The sequence below is a fragment of the Neomonachus schauinslandi genome, chromosome 9 (genome assembly GCF_002201575.2).
Source record: "Neomonachus schauinslandi chromosome 9, ASM220157v2, whole genome shotgun sequence".
Taxonomy (NCBI): Eukaryota; Metazoa; Chordata; class Mammalia; order Carnivora; family Phocidae; genus Neomonachus; species Neomonachus schauinslandi.
In genome coordinates, this window is record NC_058411.1 from 82251492 (window position 1) to 82270319 (window position 18828).

Here is an 18828-nt window from a genome sequence, read left to right on the forward strand (position 1 = left end):
CTGAAACTTCACTGTGTTACTCATTACTTGGAATGGGTAGTTTTTTTTAGACTACTTTTTTTAAAGACTTTATTTGTCAAAGAGAGGGAGAGAGAGCATAAGCAGGGGAAGAGGCAGGCAGAGGGAGAAGCAGGCTCCCCGCTGAGCAGGGAGCCCGATGTGGGACTCGACTCAGGACTCGATCCCAGGACCCTGGGATCATGACCTGAGCCGAAGGCAGACACTTAACTGAATGAGACACCCAGGTGTCCCAGAACGGGTAATTTCTAATAATGCAGTAGATTACTGAGATGGGAGGAGCCAAGCCAGAGACCTGGGCTGAGGTAGGCTCCAGATGTCAGAAAAGACCAAAGATCTGGGTGGTGGTACCAAGTCGTAGCAGTTTCTGCTGTAGTCCAAGGGACGTGGCAGCCATGTGAACAAAGAGGCATTCCATTTAAACTTAACGTCATTCCCACCTTTAGGGCCAACCTTATGCTAGGTATTAGCAAATGGGTTTTTTTGTTGTTTTTTTAAGATTTTATGAGTGAGAGCACAAGTGGGTGGAGAGGCAGAGGGAGAAACAAGACTTCCCGTTGAGCAGGGAGCCTGACGTGGGGCTCGATCCCAGGATGCTGAGGTCATCATGACCTGAGCCGAAGGCAGACACTTAACTGAGCCACCCAGGTGCCCCAAATGTTCAGTTTCTGATAAGGAAATAGTGAGCTAAGTACAATAATGTTTAAACTATTGCAGGGAATCCTTCCTATCTGAAATAAAGCATTTTAAATGTTTTTACATTGAATATTTATTAGCTAGCTTAACTAAAGAGGCTTAACACTATAATTGAGAAGAGAGGAACGCCTGGGTGGCTCAGTCGGTTGGTTAAGCAGCTGCCTTTGGCTCAGGTCATCATCCCGGGATCCTGGGATTGAGTCCTGCATCGGGCTCTCTGCTAAGCAGGAAGCCTGCTTCTCCCTCTGTGCTGGCTCGCTCTCTCTGACAAAATCTTTAAAAAAAAGAGCGATCCCTCTCGATTCAGGGGAAAGTTTAAGTTTAAAGTAAAGTGGATGTTACAAACTTCCTTGGGATTGGCTATTGTCAAGTGGACAGGAACACAAGCTACGTGGTTTTTGTGGTATGATTACTAATGTAATAGTTCCTTCCTGTGATTTATGATTAATCATTTAGCACACGCTGATATACTCCACTCCAAGGTACTGTGCTAGATGTTAGGGTTACAAAAATGGAGATAGTTTCTGCTGTTAACTCAGGAGCTTAAAAGTTTACAACTCAACTTCAGTATGCAGTTTTATTCTTATGACTGGAATTTTGAAAATAAGTTTTATTCAACATACATACAGTGCTAAATGATTATCAAACTATAGCAAAGTAGACTTAGTATCTGTTAATATCAGACAATCATTGATGTTTGCTAGACTTTACTCTTACACCACCTAAAGTTGTCCTTTAAAAGGGTTGTTTAAAAAGTCAAGTATGCTGGGCGCCTGGGTGGCTCAGTTGGTCAAGCGACTGCCTTCAGCTCAGGTCATGATCCTGGAGTCCCGGGATCGAGTCCCACGTCAGGCTCCCTGCTCAGCAGGGAGTCTGCTTCTCCCTCTGACCCTCCTCCCTCTCATGTCTGTCTCTCATTTTCTCACAAATAAATAAAATCTTTTAAAAAAAAAAAGTCAACTATGCGTGAGACTATCGGTGTAACATTTATGGAAGGCATAATATCAAAATTGTAAATGGACATGCCCTTTGACTTTGCCACTTTAATAATCACTCCTACCAGTACAGATCTGCAAAGATAGGTATAAGGATCCAATACAAGAATGGTCAGATTCTGATACATTCACATCACTGAATCATGTAGGTGTTAAAACAAATGAGGTAGTGGGGCGCCTGGGTGGCTCAGTCGTTAAACGTCTGCCTTTGGCTCAGGTCATGATTCCAGGTCCTGGGATCGAGCCCCGCATCAGGCTCCCTGCTCCGCCGGAAGTCTGCTTCTCCCTCTCCCACTCCCCCTGCTTGTGTTCCCTCTCTCGCTGTGTCTCTCTCTCTGTCAAATAAATAAAATCTTTAAAAAAAACAAAAAACAAACAAAAAAACCAAATGAGGTAGTTTGCGTATGGGCTGGTATGGAAAGTTGTGACATTTATTGTGTGAAAAGCAGGTTGCAGAATAATGTGAAAGATAAAACTGCCTTTGTTTTATGTCTATATGTGTACATCTACATGCATAAAGATTATATTTATTGAGCACCTAGTATGTGCTAAGCACTGCTGTAATTACATTAGATGTATTCATTAACTCAATCTTCACTACAGCCCTGTTTGTTTGGGTTTTTTTTTTTAAGATTTATTTATTTATCTCTACACTCAATGCGGGTCTTGAACCCACAACCCCGAGATCAAGAGTTGCATGCTCTTCTGACTGAGCCAGCTGGGTACCCCTTGCTTTTTTTTTTTTTTTTTTTTTTTAACAGAACAAGCCTTTTGAATTGTTTATTACTCCAAAAAGCTTCATTTTTAAATTTAGCTTTCTGACTCTGTTCTTGTGCCTTCAACACTTTCACAAATGATTTTCTGCTCCTCAGTAAGGAAAGCACGCTTGATCCTGTTGTGAACACAGGTAGCACACCTGGAACCACCCTAGGCCCTGCTGACGTGTTTCCTCATTTTAGACCACCTCAGTAAGAACTACAGGTTTTCACAGCATGGACTTCTTGAAGTCAGCCTGGGCACACGCCACATGCAGATTTTGGGGCTTTCCCAATCTTCTTGGTATAAAGGTAAACGATTCTATTACCAGGGATCTGGGACAGCCTAGTTTTGTTAGAGGCTGTATTGTAGGACAGCCTTCAGTGGTATGTCAAACGCTGGACCATTCTGAATGCCTATGGATGCTGTCCCCAGAAAAGGAAAAACCAACCCTAGTTGTTAATCCCTATTTTACAAGAAGAGTTGAAATAAATTGTTCATGTTCATGGCTAATAAGTATCCAAACCACAATGTGAATCCAAATAGTTTGGCTCCAGAGCCTGCTCACTTCCCAGCATGCTATCCTATGCCTCTCAAAGACGGAAAGGAAGTGTACTTTGCACCCTTTATTTTTGTCTTACATCTATGAATTTTTTTCTAGAGTAAGCATGTAATTTGTATTTGGGGAAAAAACTTTTTTTTTTTTTAAAGATTTTATTTGACAGAGACACAGTGAGAGAGGGAACACAAGCAGGGGGAGTGGGAGAGGGAGAAGCAGGCTCCATGCAGAGCAGGGAGCCCGATGCGGGACTTGATCCCAGGACCCTGGGATCATGACCTGAGCCGAAGGCAGTCGCTTAACCAACTGAGCCACCCAGGCGCCCCCCAAAAAAACTATTTAAAACAGCCAGCTTAATTTGATGTTAAGTTCAAGCATTTAACTTCCCATTTAATTTTCTGCCAAATCAGCAAATCCAGAATTTAAGGGAAATAGCTACATAAGAACATACCCACAGACAATAAAAACCCCAGGATGATTCAATATAGTATTAATTTATTAGGTCCATTCTTTAGGAGTAGAAAGTAAGTTTTTCTGGTACTATTTGTTGCCAGAGGCTTCACCCTTATTTATGCAACTCAAAAGCATAAAGCAAATCATAATTTTCTTGTTTAAAATATTTTCAAAGGGAAATGGCCTTTATGCAGTATAAAGTGGAAAGAATAAGAAAATGGCTGCTAGCTACATCTGAACCGAGTCCACTTTTCTATGCCCCACCACTTGGCTAGATCATGTCTGGATTGTGCTCTTGCCAGCCCCTCAGTGGTCTGCCTGCTGCCCCTATAAACCCATTCTCCACGACAACCATAATGAAGTTCTACAAAAGTGACACCAAGCCTGCCATGGGCCACCTCTGCAAATTCTTCAAGGGCTTCCATTGTTCTTGGGATAAAAACATCCTTCAGCCAGTAAGTCCTTGCACCGTCTGGTTTCTGGCCACTGGTGCACCTCCTGCACGTGTTCTTTTAAGGGCCTCTGCACAGGTTTCCCCCTCCATTCCCTAAATAACCCCTACTCTTTCAGACCAAGGCTGAAATGTCACTTCCTCAGAGCAGCCATTCCTGACCCCCAGACCAGGTCCGTTACCTGCTGTATGTGCTGGTAGCTCTATGTCCCTTTTCTTCAAGACAGAGTAGTAATTTCACATGTATTCATCTGGTTATTTGAATGTCTACCTCTAATGAGATATAAACTCTGTGCAGGTAGAGAGTGGCTTTTTGCTTTCTGCTTACCTTTTATCCTCAGAAGTTAGTATACTTTTATTAAATGAATAATAATGATAAGGTACTGAGCCTAAGTGGTACATAAAGCAAAACATGAAAAAACAGCATTTTGGTGAATGTTTGATGTTTATCATTCCTCTCATTACTACCCGGTTACCTCTCATTATTACCCAGTTTAGAAATGAAAAGAGAAAGACAAATTGTATATTATCCAATTAATTTATTGAGTATCACCTACAGAATATATATATACCGATATTTTACGTAAGAAAAAAAATGGTTTCTCAGTCTTCACCATAACTGCTCCATGTAGAAATAACAGTAGTCAACATTAAATACAACTCTATTTTCATAACAACCATGCATCTTTATATCAGACCACTCACAGGACATTGCCTCCTAATCAACCTAAATTTGCAGTAAAATATGTTTTCAGAAATAAATATAACTGATAATCTAAAATAAGTTCTTAAGGCAAATTGCTATAAAACCTGGACAGAAGCTTCCTTAGTTTCTCATCTTCTAGAAACAGCTTCACAAATCGTTTGGAAAATCAGCCTAGAGGTAAGCATAATAAACCACAGTTCCCAGCCCTTCTTGAAGCTGATCTTTCTCAAGAATTGATCAAATAGCACCTGTTGATAGAAGATAGCAATAAGGCCTGAACCTGATACTTAGGCTTTAATTCTGGATCAGTTTTCTGGCTTGGGCTGGTTGGGAGTTACTTCTTTCAGAATCTTCATCAGTGAATGTAAGTGAGTATGTGTTAACATTATCTTCTCTTTCAGCTGGAAGAAAAATGAATAGGTATCAGGGTATTTTTTTTTTTAAGATTTTATTATTTATTCATTTGACAGAGAGCAAGCACAAGGAGGCAGAGCTGCAGGCAGAGGGGGAGGGAGTAGCAGGCTCCCTGCTGAGCAGAGGACCCTGGGTTCATGACCTGAGCCACTCAGGTGCCCTGGTATCAGGGCATCTTAAGCTTAACACTCAATTTGATGATTCTAGAAGCCACTTCAAATTTAAACTAGTGATTGAGAGAGGACAATGTCTCAACACACTACATAAATATGCTTGTTCTATTTCTGAAAGAACTTTATGCAACAAACCCAGAGCACAGTAAGATCCTCAGATACAAAGTTTCATATGAAAAAAGACCAGCCACTGCTGAGCATCACTCTTCTCTGTCTCCCTCCTTCCTACCCCTTTTCACCAGGTTTAAACGCCAAGTATTGGGAAGGAAGACAAGAATACGGTGGGGTAAGAAAGTTTGTGGAGAGCAGCATCAATAAGTCTTCCCCTCCTTTTCTAGTGGCAAGAATCTTTTTTCCCCTCTTTGTTCACAGTAACAAACGCCTTTCTTCAATATTCTGCTAATGGCCTTCAAAAGTAGCCCTGGTTGTTGGGTTAAGAACCTGTGTTTGTGGTAATTAGGGAATTTTCAATAGTTCTTTCACCTAAGAATAGCTAAATCAAGAACCAAACTTAATGGTATTATTTAGCATACAACATGTGCTTAGTAAATAAAGTTATCATTGAATACAGAATTATGGATAACAATCTTCTGTTGAAGTCAACAAAAATCTTATTTCTGACATAATTTGCACCATACACTAAATCTTTTTATTATCATCCAAGATAGAAGAATAATAAAAATTCATCAGGAAATGCTGCTTAAATAGGTAACTCTAGAGCCTCTTAATCTTCTTGGAGTACCCCTGGATGTGGCGAATCATTTCTCTGTCGCCTTCAAGATTTTGTTCACTCTTCATTTTTACTATGATGTGTTGGGGTATGTATCTCTTCTGTTTATCCTACGTGGGCTTGTTGAGGTTTTGGATATGTAAATTAATGTTTTTCATCAAATTTGGGAATTTTTCTACTATTTTTTCTTTGAATATCTTTTCTACTTCTCTACTCCTTTGGTATGTATCCCTTTTACCAAAGAATATTTAGGTATGCTTGATGGTGCCCAAGAGATGTCTTAAGCTCAGTTCACTTTCCTTCATTCTTTTTTCTTCAGATTCCATAACCTCATCAATCTGTCTCCAATTTGCTGATTCTTTCTTTGGGCAGCTCAAATCTGTTGCTGAGCCCCTCTAGTGAATTTGTCATTTCAGTTATTGTACTTTTCAACTCAAGGATTTCCAAGTGGTTCTTTTTTATAATTTCTAACTCTTTAAGGATATCCTCTATTTGATGAGATATTGTCATCATACCTTCCTTGACTTCTTTAAGCAGTTTCCTTTAGTTTTTTGGACCTATTTATAATAGCTGCTTCGAAGGCTTTGTCTGCTAAGTCCAACATCTGGACCCTTTCGTAGGCAGTTATAGATGCCTGCTTTTTATCCCATGTATGGGTCATACTTTGCTCTTTGAGTGTTTTCTAATTTTTTGTTGCAAACTATACATTTATTTGTAAAAAAAATTTTTTTTACGATTTTAAGTAACCAACATGGGGCTCGAGCCCACAAGCCCAAGATTAAGAGTCACACATCCACCAATGGAACCAGCCAGGCACCCCACAAATTGGACATTTCAAATAATATATTATAGTAACTCTGGATACTAAACACCCAGTCCTCAGCTTGTTGTCTACTTATCTGTTCTAGTGAGCTGGAGAGAGTATTTCACTGATAGCTCTTTTCCCCACCATATGAGAGTCTGCTGTCAGTCCTCAGAGAACCCAGCCTTGAATATGTGCAGTCACCTGGAAGGACAGTGGTTTCAGCAGGTTCTCTTTCAGTGTTTCCCTGATCTTCGTGTCAAGTGTCAAGCTGTTCAAGCTGTTCGCCTTCACTAATTGCTGGGCTGAGTGCTCTACAGGTTTGGACAATGCCCTGGGACATAAATTGCTCAACAGTCTAATCCAGTTAAATTCAGGACCCCTCCCCCATTTGTAGGGGTAGTCTTTAAAAGACTGGTAGCTAGTCTTTTTTTTTTTTTTTTAAAGATTTTATTTATTTATTTGACAGAGAGATAGAAGAGCACAAGCAGAGGGAGTGGCAGAGGGAGAGGGAGAAGCAGGCTCTGCACTGAGCAGGGAACCCGATGCGGGACTCGATCCCAGGACCCTGAGATCATGACCTGAGCCAAAGGCAGACGCTTAACCATCTGAGCCACCCAGGCGCCCTGGTAGCCAGTCTTTTTGTTGTTCTTCTGACGCCAGGAGGGCTCTTCTTAGCTGTCTATTCCCTGATTCTGTCTGGTAACCTTCAAATGAATCTATGGCTTAGCTTGTTGCTCTCATGGAACTACCAGCTTCCTCTTGATTGCTTTCCTCAAAATCTCTACTGTTTGGGGCAGCAGTTCCCTTGTGTGGCGGGGGGAGAGGGGCAGTTTTTACAGTCTGCCTCTTAGCCTGGCCCCTCCCAACCTAGGGGCCAGTGTCTCTCGGAATGACACCCTTGCTTTATAAGCAGAGTGCTGTGTATAGGTGCCCGCTTCTGTTCTTCTTGGCTTACCTCTGCCGTGTGAGACCTCTGGCCTACATGCAAGCCGGGGCAAGTGAATGGGCTCCTAGTACTTACCCTGCTGTGCCGGTGGTAGAACTTGCACCTACCAGTGGCCGGTTTTGACTGGAATAGAGCTTCTGATGAGAATTCCTGATAGCCTGCCCCTCCTGGGAAGATACCACAGCCCTCAACTGGGAGCTAGGGCAAAAAATGATCCCTGTGTTCTTGGCTACAGCTGCCCAGAGCCTCCCTTCCTCTGAGGTAGAGAGGCATGAGACAGAGGGAGCAGGCTCAAATGCCACCGGGCTTCACTGTTCTTACAGAAGCTTTGTACGTTTTCTTAAATAAATGTCTCATTTGCTTTATGCCTTGAGGAAAATTTCTTACTGATTTAAAATGGTTGTTTCCTGGGCGCCTGGGTGGCTCAGTTGGTTAGGCGACTGCCTTCGGCTCAGGTCATGATCCTGGAGTCCCGGGATCGAGTCCCGCATCGGGCTCCCTGCTCAGTGGGGAGTCTGCTTCTCCCTCTGACCCTCCCCCCCTCTCATACTCTCTCTCTCTAGCTCATTCTTTCTCTCAAATAAATAAATAAAATCTTAAAAAAAAAAAATTTTAAAATGGTTGTTTCCTTTGTAATTTTATTCAGATATGGCAGTTTTGCTGGGGGGGGGGGTTGGTCCATGGAGTTCCTCAGGCTGCCATTCTAGAAGTTATCTCCCATACCAGTGAAAATAGTTACTGACCCCTCTCATCAACTTGGTTGCTTAGAGCAAAGGTTGGCTCCCTGTGACTGCAGGATACCCTGCTGCCCATTTATGTAAATTAAGTTTTACTGCAACACAGCCACACCCGTTTGTTTATATATTTGTCCAAGGCAGCTTTTGTGCTACAATGGCAGAGTTGAGTACTTGCGAATGAATGGTCACAAAGCTTAAAATATTTGTCATCTGGTCCTTTATAGAAAAAGTTTGCCAACACCTGGCTTAGAACATGGTTTCATGAGCTTAGTTAGCTATGCAAAACAACACCCCCTAAAATCATTCTTCCCCTGTCCTAAAAGATACTTAAACTTTGGAAAATAAATGCCATTGGTTATAAAATGTATAATGAGCAAGGAATAAACTATTAACAATACTGAAAACAAAATGAACAATAAATTCTAAGGTTGTTCTTCTGCAGGTAGTGACGTTTTAGCCAAATTTCCACTCAGAAAGAGTCAGTAAGCTACCAAAACAAAGTTGCTTTCTTCAACTTCAAAACTATCAACCACTAGGAAAATCCATTTGATAAGAATTCCTAAATGATCATTTCACCGCTTTCCTGAGACATCTAAACATGAAGTGCTTACAGAAAGGACAGATCTGGGGCACCTGGCTGGCTCACTCGGAGGAGCCTATGACTCTCGATTGGGAGTTGTAGGTTCAAGCCCCACGTTGGGTGTAGAGATTATTTAAAAATAAAATCTTTAAAAAAGAGAGAAAAAAAGAAAGGATGGACAGATCTAAGAAAGATGATGGTGTCCATTCCCAGCACAGAGGGGAGAGTAGAGGAAATCCAGGAGCTAAGCAGCTTTCTTCCTCCTCTTGAACTGGACATTACACTATCTGGCTTTGTGTCACAAATTCAGTCAGGAATGCCAAACCAGGAATACAGGATTATTGGAGTATTACACCATTTTATCACCACCGAATTCATTGGAATAAACTGCCAGGAGTTGTCTATACAGGCATACTTCATTTTATTGTGCTTTTTGCTTCATTGTACTTCAAAGATACTGTATTTTCTACAAAGTGAAGGTTTGTGGCAACCCTGGGTGAGAAAGTCTGTTGGCATCATTTTTCCAACAGCATTTGCTCACTACATGGCTCTGTCTCATTTTGGTAACTCTCAGAATATTTTAAACTTTTCATTATTATTATATTTATTAGGGTGATCTGTGATCAACAGTTACAACTCCCTGAAAGTTCAGATGATGGTTAGCACTTTTAGCAATAAAGTACTTTTTAATTAAGGTGTGTACATTGTTTTTTTTAGACATAATGCTATTTCACACTTAGTAGACTACAGTATAACGTGAACATAACTTTTATATGCACTGGGAAACCAAAATAATAAGTTGACTTGCTTTTTATTACGGTATTTGTTTTACTGTGGTGGTCTGGAACTGAACCCACAATATCTCTGAGGTATGCCTGTATTACAGGAAACATACAACCATCATGAAATTTTACCTCTGCAACTTTTTCTGGTAGAGACAAGTTGTGAATATCCATCTCAGAGGCATTTACTATGGCTTTTGTTTTTAACAGATAGCTGGATAGAAAATATAGAGAAAATATTAGTATCATCCTACAGATAAGATTATCAATGAACAAAACTTGACCTCTAAAGCAATGTCAGGCAAAGACAGCCTCCTTACAGATTTTCATTTCAACATTCATATTGTATTTTGTAAGAAAAACACATTCTCAATTAAGAAATCATCAGAGACTCTGTGTCTCATCTCACCCCTTACCAGCCAGGAATACAGCGGACAAAATTATCCCATGACAAATTAAAACACATAAACCAGGTTGTACGAATAACTAAATCACATAGCAGTTAGAAGAAAAGTTATCATATGGTGACAAATGCGGTTGGTTACCTACCAAGTAGTCATTCCTAACTTCTTTCTTGTTAACAGAACCCAGATTTTGCTTTGTTTTGTTTTAAAAGATTTTATTTATTCATGAGAGACAGAGAGAAAGAGAGGCAGAGGCAGAGGAGAAGCAGGCTCCCCACAGAGCAGGGAGCTCGACACAGGGCTCAATCCCAGGACCCTGGGATCATGACCTGAGCCTAAGGCAGACGCTTAACTGACTGAGCCACCCAGGCACCCAAGAATCCAGATTTTGTTTAGGACAGGAGTATCCTCAATCCTAGCAGATGAATCAGAACTGTGCTAAGCCAAGTGTGGCAATCTTATTCCCTCCTCTCACATATTTGCTTTCCCACCTTAAGGCAATCATGTGACATAGTTCTGGCCAATAATAAGGACACTTTTGATGATAAAATGAGATCATTCCCTGTGTTCCCACTTCCCATATCCTTCTGGTTGGGGATGCTATTGCCTATATATGTAATGCTTATAATTGCAGTAGATTCCAAGAGGAAAAGGCCAAGAGAAACAGAGATGCTATCTAGAGCCCTATTGTGGCTGAACCACTGGAGGACTCCTGGAGCAGCCAATTACCCCACTCCTTACTTGTTAAAGCCACTGTCAATCAGGTTTTCTTTTACTCGCAACCAAATTCATTCTGATACACACAGACATAGATTATTATCTTCCCAGACTCATGCTACCTATACTTGCCTAATTTCTACTTAATCAAAAAGAATATACTGACCTTTGAGTCCCAACTCCTCATTTTAAAGATTAAGAAATTACTTAAAATCCTATTATACTTTACAAATTTATATCAAAAATTTTTTGTTACAAAAAACTTAACTTCCCTAAGCAAAAATTCAATTACAGCTCAGCTGGAACAACTACTTTTAACTGTTTTTAAAGAAGATTTGAGGTTACTAATAGCACACATTTACAAACACTTTTCCCCCCTCTTTATTTTTTTTTTTTTAGATTTTATTTATTTATTTGAGAGAGAATGAGAGAGAGCACATGAGAGGGGGGAGGGTCAGAGGGAGAAGCAGACTCCCCGCCGAGCAGGGAGCCCGATGCGGGACTCGATCCCGGGACTCCAGGATCCTGACCTGAGCCGAAGGCAGTCGCCCAACCAACTGAGCCACCCAGGCGCCCTTCCCCCCTCTTTAAACTTAATTCTAGATAGAAATTATTTAAGAAGTGGGGCACCTGGGTAGCTCAGTCAGTTAAGCATCCTTCTTCGGCTCAGGTCATGATCCCAGGGTCCTGGTACCAAGCCCCAAATTGGGCTCCCTGCTCAGCGGGGAGCCTGCTTCTCCCTCTCCCTGCTGCTCTGCCTACTTGTGTTCTCTCTATCAAATAAATAAATAAACTCTTAAAAAAAAATATTTAGGAACAAATTAGAAATTGGGAGTAAATTATCAATCCATCTCAAGTATATATTTCTTGTTGAAAATCTGCAATGAAGAAAGAAAAAAAGAAAATTTGCAGTGAAGAACAAATAGTATACCTAATGCATTTTGAACACCCTCGTGAATGAAGGACGAGCTTTACTTATGAGTTTTATTATTTTGTCATATATAGCTCAGCTAGAGACACCGATCTAAGCACATTGAATGAGAAAAAGGAAACTTTGTTTAATGAAACAAAAATAAGCTTTGGAGTTAAGACAGATTAAAATATCAGCTCCTCCAACCTCTCTGAGTCCCAGTTTTCTTCTATTAAGAACTCAGTGAGGTAAGCATAATGCCTAGCACAAACTAGGTCATCGATGGCTGTTTTTGTTTTTTTGTTTTTAATGGTCAAGAAAAGACTATGATAGATGTTTTAGTTTGTTATAATAAACAAAAAAAGCTTAAGTGACAGTAGTATTAGGAAGATAAATATTCAAAGTACTACATAAGAAGAAACAACAAGTATGGTACTTTATCTGATTCTATGAGGCCACAAAGTCATTATTTTTTTACTTTTCTTTGGATATCTATCTGCTTCATTCTTTTTTGCAGACAAGATTTCACCACATCCACATGCATAACAGAAAATAGCTACCTTAAACCTAGATCTTTCATTTCCCAACTTTGGCACCAGTGCCATCTACAAATGACTAGTGTCTCTGGGTCCTTATTTCAAATTCCTAGAATAGGAGTTTGGCTTAGCTTAGGTCAGGTATTCATTCTTGATCCTATCACCTGGGAGTGGTATCACATATGATAAAAAACATGGCCACAAGGTCCCACTCTAAAGGGAAAGAAAAAGGGGCTGGGCACAAACCCAAAAAGTGCCTATTACCACATTATTTTGCAAAAAGCTTATCTTCCAGAAGTTTCTGTAAAAAAGAATATCCTCTCATCTATTCCATGGTAAGCTTATTAAGACATGGTATGATCATAAGACTTCTAAAATGAGCATAATGTTATGAAACTATATTTTGGTCCCACTGCCCATCTTTTTGTATAAGAGACAGTGCCTTGCTGTAGCATTTTCTTTGGTACAAACATTCTGCCTTTTCTGGAAACTCTTTTAAAATGTATTTGATAAAGAATATCTTAAGTCTACTCACCACACCATTTTGTCACTGGACAGGCAAAAGTGACCTCTCAAGGCAGCCAGGGCAGCATGGGTAGAATACAAATGGAAACCAATGGGAATCCCACAGGAAGTACAGAATAAAAGGTTGTAAGTGCTGGCATGAAAAATAGAATATGGGTAAGAAAATCAGAGAAGAAATATAAAATAACCAGTCTCTGGAACCAGTTCTCCTAAAAACTGTGCTATAATCGGAGTGAGACTGAAGAAATGACATATTCAAGAAAGGTTAACTCAGCTTTTAATATAATTACATCCTAGATTATTATGGATGTACAACTATCACTTATAGAATAATTTACATTTGAAAAGCAGAAAAATCATACTAAAATCAGATTAACATTTTAACATATAAAACTACACATGACCTGGGACGCCTGGGTGGCTCAGTCGTTAAGCATCTGCCTTCGGCTCAGGTCATGATCTCAGGGTCCTGGGAGCGAGCCCCGCATCGGGCTCCCTGTTCTGCGGGAGGCCTGCTTCTCCCTCTCCCATTCCCCCTGCTTGTGTTCCCTCTCCCGCTATCTCTCCCTCTGTGTCAAATAAATAAATAAAATCTTTAAAAAAAAAAAAAAAACTACACATGACCATATAAATTAGCTACTATTAAACCAATTTCTAGCTTAAGAAAAATAATCAAGTTGGTTGGGGTTTACCAAGCAATTTATTAATAGAACTCAAATCAGGATTTTTCTTTTGCACATGTAATAAAAAATTAACTTAAAAAAATACCCAGACAAAATGCCAAAAGAGAAAAAAGAAAAGAAATTCTATTACCCTAGCAAGCCATCTATTTTCTTTTCTTTTATCCTCTGAAAGATTACTGAGTGAGGAAACAGGTAATGATTCTAGTTATACCACTTGGGTAAGTCACTCACCATATCTGCTGATACATAAGACATATCCAAATACTACAAAGAAATATTTTTTGTTTTTTTAAGATTTTATTTACTTATCAAAGAGAGAGAGAAAGAGCGCACAAACAGGGGTAGCGGCAGGCAAAGGCAGAGGGAGAAGCAGGCTCCCTGCTGAGCAGGGAGCCCAGGACTCTGAGATCATGACCTGAGCCAAAGGCATCTGCTTAACTGACTGAGCCACCCAGGTATCCTAAATACTACAAAGAAATTTTTTTTTTTTTAAGATTTTATTTATTTATTTGACAGAGAGAGACACAGCGCAAGAGGGAACACAAGCAGGGGGAGTGGGAGAGGGAGAAGCAGGCTTCCCGCGGAGCAGGAATGCGGGGCTCGATCTCAGGACCCTGGGATCATGACCTGAGCCGAAGGCAGATGCTTAACGACTGAGCTACCCAGGAGTCCCTATGAAGAAATGTTTTAAGAAAAAAATTAACTGTGGGCGCCTGGGTGGCTCCATTGGTTAAGCGACTGCCTTCGGCTCAGGTCATGATCCCGGAGTCCTGGGATCGAGTCCCACATCGGGCTCCCGGCTCGGCGGAGAGCCTGCTTCTCCCTCTGACCCTATCCCCTCTCATGCTGTTCTTCTCTCTCTCTCTCTCAAGTAAATAAATAAATAAAATCTTAAAAAAAATAAATAAAAATTAAAAAAAAAATTATGTTTCATCAGGCATGTACTGAAAACTTATTTTTATTTATTTATTTATTTACTCACTCACTCTCTCACTCACTCTGTACACGCACCATGAGGCTCAAACCAACGACCCCGAGATCAAGAGTTGTATGCCCTTCCAACTGTGCCAGCGAGGCACCTCCTAAAAACAATTTTAAAGTGGTTTGGTAAGGGAAAAAAGTATTTGTATAAATATACTATGCAGTAAAACTGCATCAATAGAGTATAAAAATCATATGACTACAGAGAAAAAGATTCATGTCAGTGTATACTAAAAAAGACCAAGCAATACAGTATCCCAATTCATTGGTAAATTAAGTCCCACACCACACATGTAGTACTGTGTTTTTGTGAATACAGTAACCAAAAAGCAAGCCATGAAATAAACTGCATTAATTTGAATTAATTCCTCTGTAGGAATTAATGGTATCAGACAAAGCACAGTACCTATAGAAAAATGTCTGATAGATACTAATTTATGGCACAGGGCAAAAATGTGAAAAAATCCCCAAATTATGCTTATGTGTGCAATATAAAATATTTCATTGAATATTAGTCCGCTAATGGCTCAAGTCCTTCAAAAATGAAGGTCTGCATTACCACACCAGGAAAAGAACCATGACCAGCTGAGTGCTCGCTGAAGGCAAAAGGGGATACAGATGGGTAGTGGAAGAAGGTAGTTACAAATACAGCTATGACCAAGGGACCAGTTACAGAAATGAGGACTGTAATTGTCATGAGTATTTCCTCTGTACTTTGTTATGAGTAAGTTTGTGTGTCTGAGTGTTTATCTCTGTTCTTCTCTTATTCCATTATATAAGATCATACTTTATATCATACTACTATATCAAACTATACATTCTATTTAAGTATTACTAGTTTTATATCACAGTATTTAAATTACAAGAGATCAAAGAGAAATGTAAACGTCATTTAAGGACTTTAACTTCCTTTTCCAGAGAAGGGGTTAGTGTGTTTTCAGTTGTATGCATGATAGTTGTAACATGTTAGACAGAATTATGACTTTGTTATTGTCTTTATTTGGAGATTAAGTATGGTTTTAGGAGATGCGTGTGGGTGCCAAGTTAACAAGTGATGGTTAAATTTTATGGTCCACTTGACTAGGCCACATGGCACCCAGTTATTAGGTCAAACATTATTCTGAATGTGTTTTTGAATGAGATTAACACTTGAATCAGTAGACTGAGTAAAGCAGATTGTCCTCCCCATTTGGGGACCCGCATCTAATCAGTTGAAGGTCTTAACAGAACAAAAGGCTGACCCTGTCAGAAATAAAGGGAAACTCCTCTTGCCTGACTGCTTTAACCTGAGACATTGTTGTTTACCCCCTGCCTTTGAACTTGAACTGAAATGTAGCCTCTTCTTTGGTCTAGAGCCTTCTGGCTTTTGGACTGGAACTTACACTTTGGCTCTCCTGGTTCTAGGCTTGTGGCCTTGGACTAGATCTAAAACACTGGCTCTGCTGTGTCTCCAGCTTGCCAACTACAGCTCTTGGGACTTCTCACCCTCTATAAGCCCATGAACCATTTCCTGACAAATCTCTTCCTGCCAAGTCCCATGGCTCCCCTAATTCTAAAAGTACACAAATACTTGGGAATTTCCCTCCAGTGTTTTAGAAACCATCTAGATCAGTACTATCCAGTTGAGATGTAATATGAGCTATATAAGTAATTTAAAGTTTTCTGTCATGTTAAAAATAAATTCAAGGGGCGCCTGGGTGGCTCAGTTGTTAAGCGTCTGCCTTCGGCTTGGGTCACGATCCCATCGAGCCCCACATAGGGCCTTCCTGCTCTGTGGGAAGCCTGCTTCTCCCTCTACCAGTCCCCCTGCTTGTGTTCCCTCCCTTGCTATGTCTCTCTGTCAAATAAATAAATAAAATCTTAAATAAATAAAAAATAAATAAATTCAAAATGAACAGGTGAAATTAGTTTTAATACATTTTATACTACCCAATATATCAAAAATATCATTTCAGCATGTAATCAATATTTTTAAACTATTAATTTTTTTTGTATCAAGTCTCCAAAATCCAGTGTATATTTTGCACTCACAGTATTTCCCAATTCAGGATGGCCACATTTTTTTTTTTTTAAAGATTTTATTTATTTATTTGAGACAGAGAGAATGAGATACAGAGAGCATGAGAGGGAGGAGGGTCAGAGGGAGAAGCAGACTCCCTGCCGAGCAGGGAGCCCGATGCGGGACTCGATCCAGGGACTCCAGGATCATGACCTGAGCCGAAGGCAGTCGCTTAACCAACTGAGCCACCCAGGCGCCCCAGGATGGCCACATTTTAAGTGCTCAACAGCTACACATGGCTAATGGTTACAGTATTGGACAGCATGTGTCTAGATGTCTTATCCTATTCTAAGAAAGACATTTGGAGAGCTTCTGCTTCTGGCCCCAAATAACCCAATTCCAAGCAAATCACTATTCTCTTCTTCCCTGTTCCCTTTGGGTGGAAAGAGGACACTCTGGTAAGGATAGCTAGGCTCTTTCAGTTGGGAAAGAGGAACTGCAAAACTCTTTCTGGTTACTGAGTAAAGCAACTAAGAATTCCTATGCCTTATTTAACCCTAAAACTGTGGTCAGGATGAATTGTTTTGCTGTAAAAGCCAACGCTCAAAATTAAGGAGCCTTCTAATACTAAAATCACTGAGCACTTCGTTGTCACTTGTAGATCACAGCACAGAAAGATGCAGTTTACCCTCGGTATTCAAGTCCTTAACATTCAACTTGTGTTCTTCCCCAGGTTCCCTAGATTACAGAAGAAATAGTCCTACCATGGCTTATTACAAACTCCAAGTAAAATGCAAATTTAAAAGTCCTAGTTATCTCAAAGGATTGTAGTTTATAATGATTCTCACTATACACCAAAAGGTACTTTTCTCCCTTTTCCCATACCGTCTTAGCCTCACTTCACTTGCACAAGCCACTAGAGATGTGGCCCTCAGAAAGATCTTAAAATCTACACACAAATACAACCTTTCCATTTCATTAATACATCAAGTTCCTACAAGTCGCAAACAGGTAAAAGAAACATCCTTCAAATACACTGTAAGGACTGAATAAGCTTCTAGCGCAAATAAGAACAAACCATTTTCACCTTGTGCATGTCGGTTCTACGCTCCTCAGTCTTACTAAGTGAGGGACTAGAAACCAGTCGAGAACTCCCAGTACATACCTGCCTTTGAGCGAACCATCAATACCAACTAGGAAGGGAGCTTCCAAAACCACGTTATTGGTGACTCCTAGGAAGACAAACACGGGTCAGAAGGAGTAACTGTGAAGCTTTGAAAGGGAAAACCTACCCGCTACAGATAGACTCATCATAGCCACAAAAATCATGAAAAGTTGCCCCCACCCCTGGCAGAGGGGTTAATTTCCTTCTAAATCTTCACCCCGGCTTTTTCACCACCCGCTCTCGACCATCCCGTGAGAAAGCTGGAACCCCCTCTCTGGCCCTCCTCCGCCTTCCTCAGACTCCGCCCCCACTCACTGGAGAAGACCACGGCTCCGAGGGACCGCGACAGGTCCCAGGCGAGGTGCACAGAGTCAGCGAGCACGGCGTAGCACTGTGCGCACTGGAACATGGCGCACCTCTCGGGCTGCAGCCACGACGGCAACCGCGGGCTGGATGGCAGCTCCTCCGTCCCCAGGCCTGCGGGGCCAAGCGGCGAAGACCCGTTCACTACCTGCGTGTCCCACTCCATAGAAGTCGTACAAGAGTGTTTGTCAGTTGTCTTCTTAGCGCCATCACAAAAATCACCCCGTGGAAGCTTTGCATATCGCGAACAATGCCGCCTCGGCCGAGCCGCCATCTTCCCGCAGCCCGCGCCTCTGTTTCGAACACGCACCTGGCCCCGCCCAAGCACGGTTTCTGCATCCTCATTGGACATCGTCAGCGGTGGGGGGGGCTCTGCCCCACACACTCGGCCTGGACACGCCCTTCGGCGCCAAAGTGGTGTTGAGGGGTGAGGGGGATGGGTGGAGAATCTTTGTTTCTATTGGTCAACGCCAGGAAACCCCGCCTTCAGGGCATTTTTAACCAATAGAAGTGGAGCATTTTGAATTTAAACTCTCTATAAAATTCGGTTTAACCAACGCTTACAGTGGCGCCAGAGTTTTGAACTCCACTGTGGAGGCTGGAGTACGCGTCCTCTGCGTGGTCGCCTGGATGCAGCTTGCCATGGCCGTACCTTCCCTTGAGGAGCTGGACTCCTTCAAGTACAGCGACCTGCAGAACTTAGCCAAGAATCTGGGCCTCCGGGCTAACCTGAGGGTACGGAGC

The 18828-nt window shown here is 41.2% G+C and overlaps 2 protein-coding genes across 8 annotated transcripts in view; one reads left to right on the forward strand and one right to left on the reverse strand.

Moving 5' to 3' along the window:
- Nucleotides 1-4719: 4719 nt before the first annotated feature.
- OIP5 (Opa interacting protein 5) lies at nt 4720-18372 on the reverse strand. Of its 2 annotated transcripts, XM_021695556.1 has the most exons (5): nt 18037-18372; nt 17722-17788; nt 12904-13026; nt 9934-10015; nt 4720-5035 (listed from the first exon to the last, which is right to left on the reverse strand). In XM_021695556.1, the coding sequence occupies exons 1-5, from the start codon at nt 18356-18358 to the stop codon at nt 4940-4942; spliced, it is 690 nt and encodes a 229-aa protein (XP_021551231.1). In that variant the 5' UTR covers nt 18359-18372; the 3' UTR covers nt 4720-4939. The 2 variants fall into 2 exon arrangements, with proteins under 2 accessions (XP_021551231.1, XP_044774117.1); XM_044918182.1 differs by lacking the exon at nt 12904-13026.
- Nucleotides 18373-18663: 291 nt separating this feature from the next.
- NUSAP1 (nucleolar and spindle associated protein 1) overlaps nt 18664-18828 on the forward strand; it is a 35165-nt gene continuing 35000 nt past the window's right edge. For all 6 annotated transcript variants that reach the window (XM_044918375.1, XM_044918376.1, XM_044918377.1 and 3 more), the window contains exon 1: nt 18664-18819. In XM_044918375.1, coding sequence (XP_044774310.1) covers nt 18715-18819 — 105 coding nt within the window. In that variant the 5' untranslated portion in view covers nt 18664-18714. The remainder of the gene's footprint in view (nt 18820-18828) is intronic.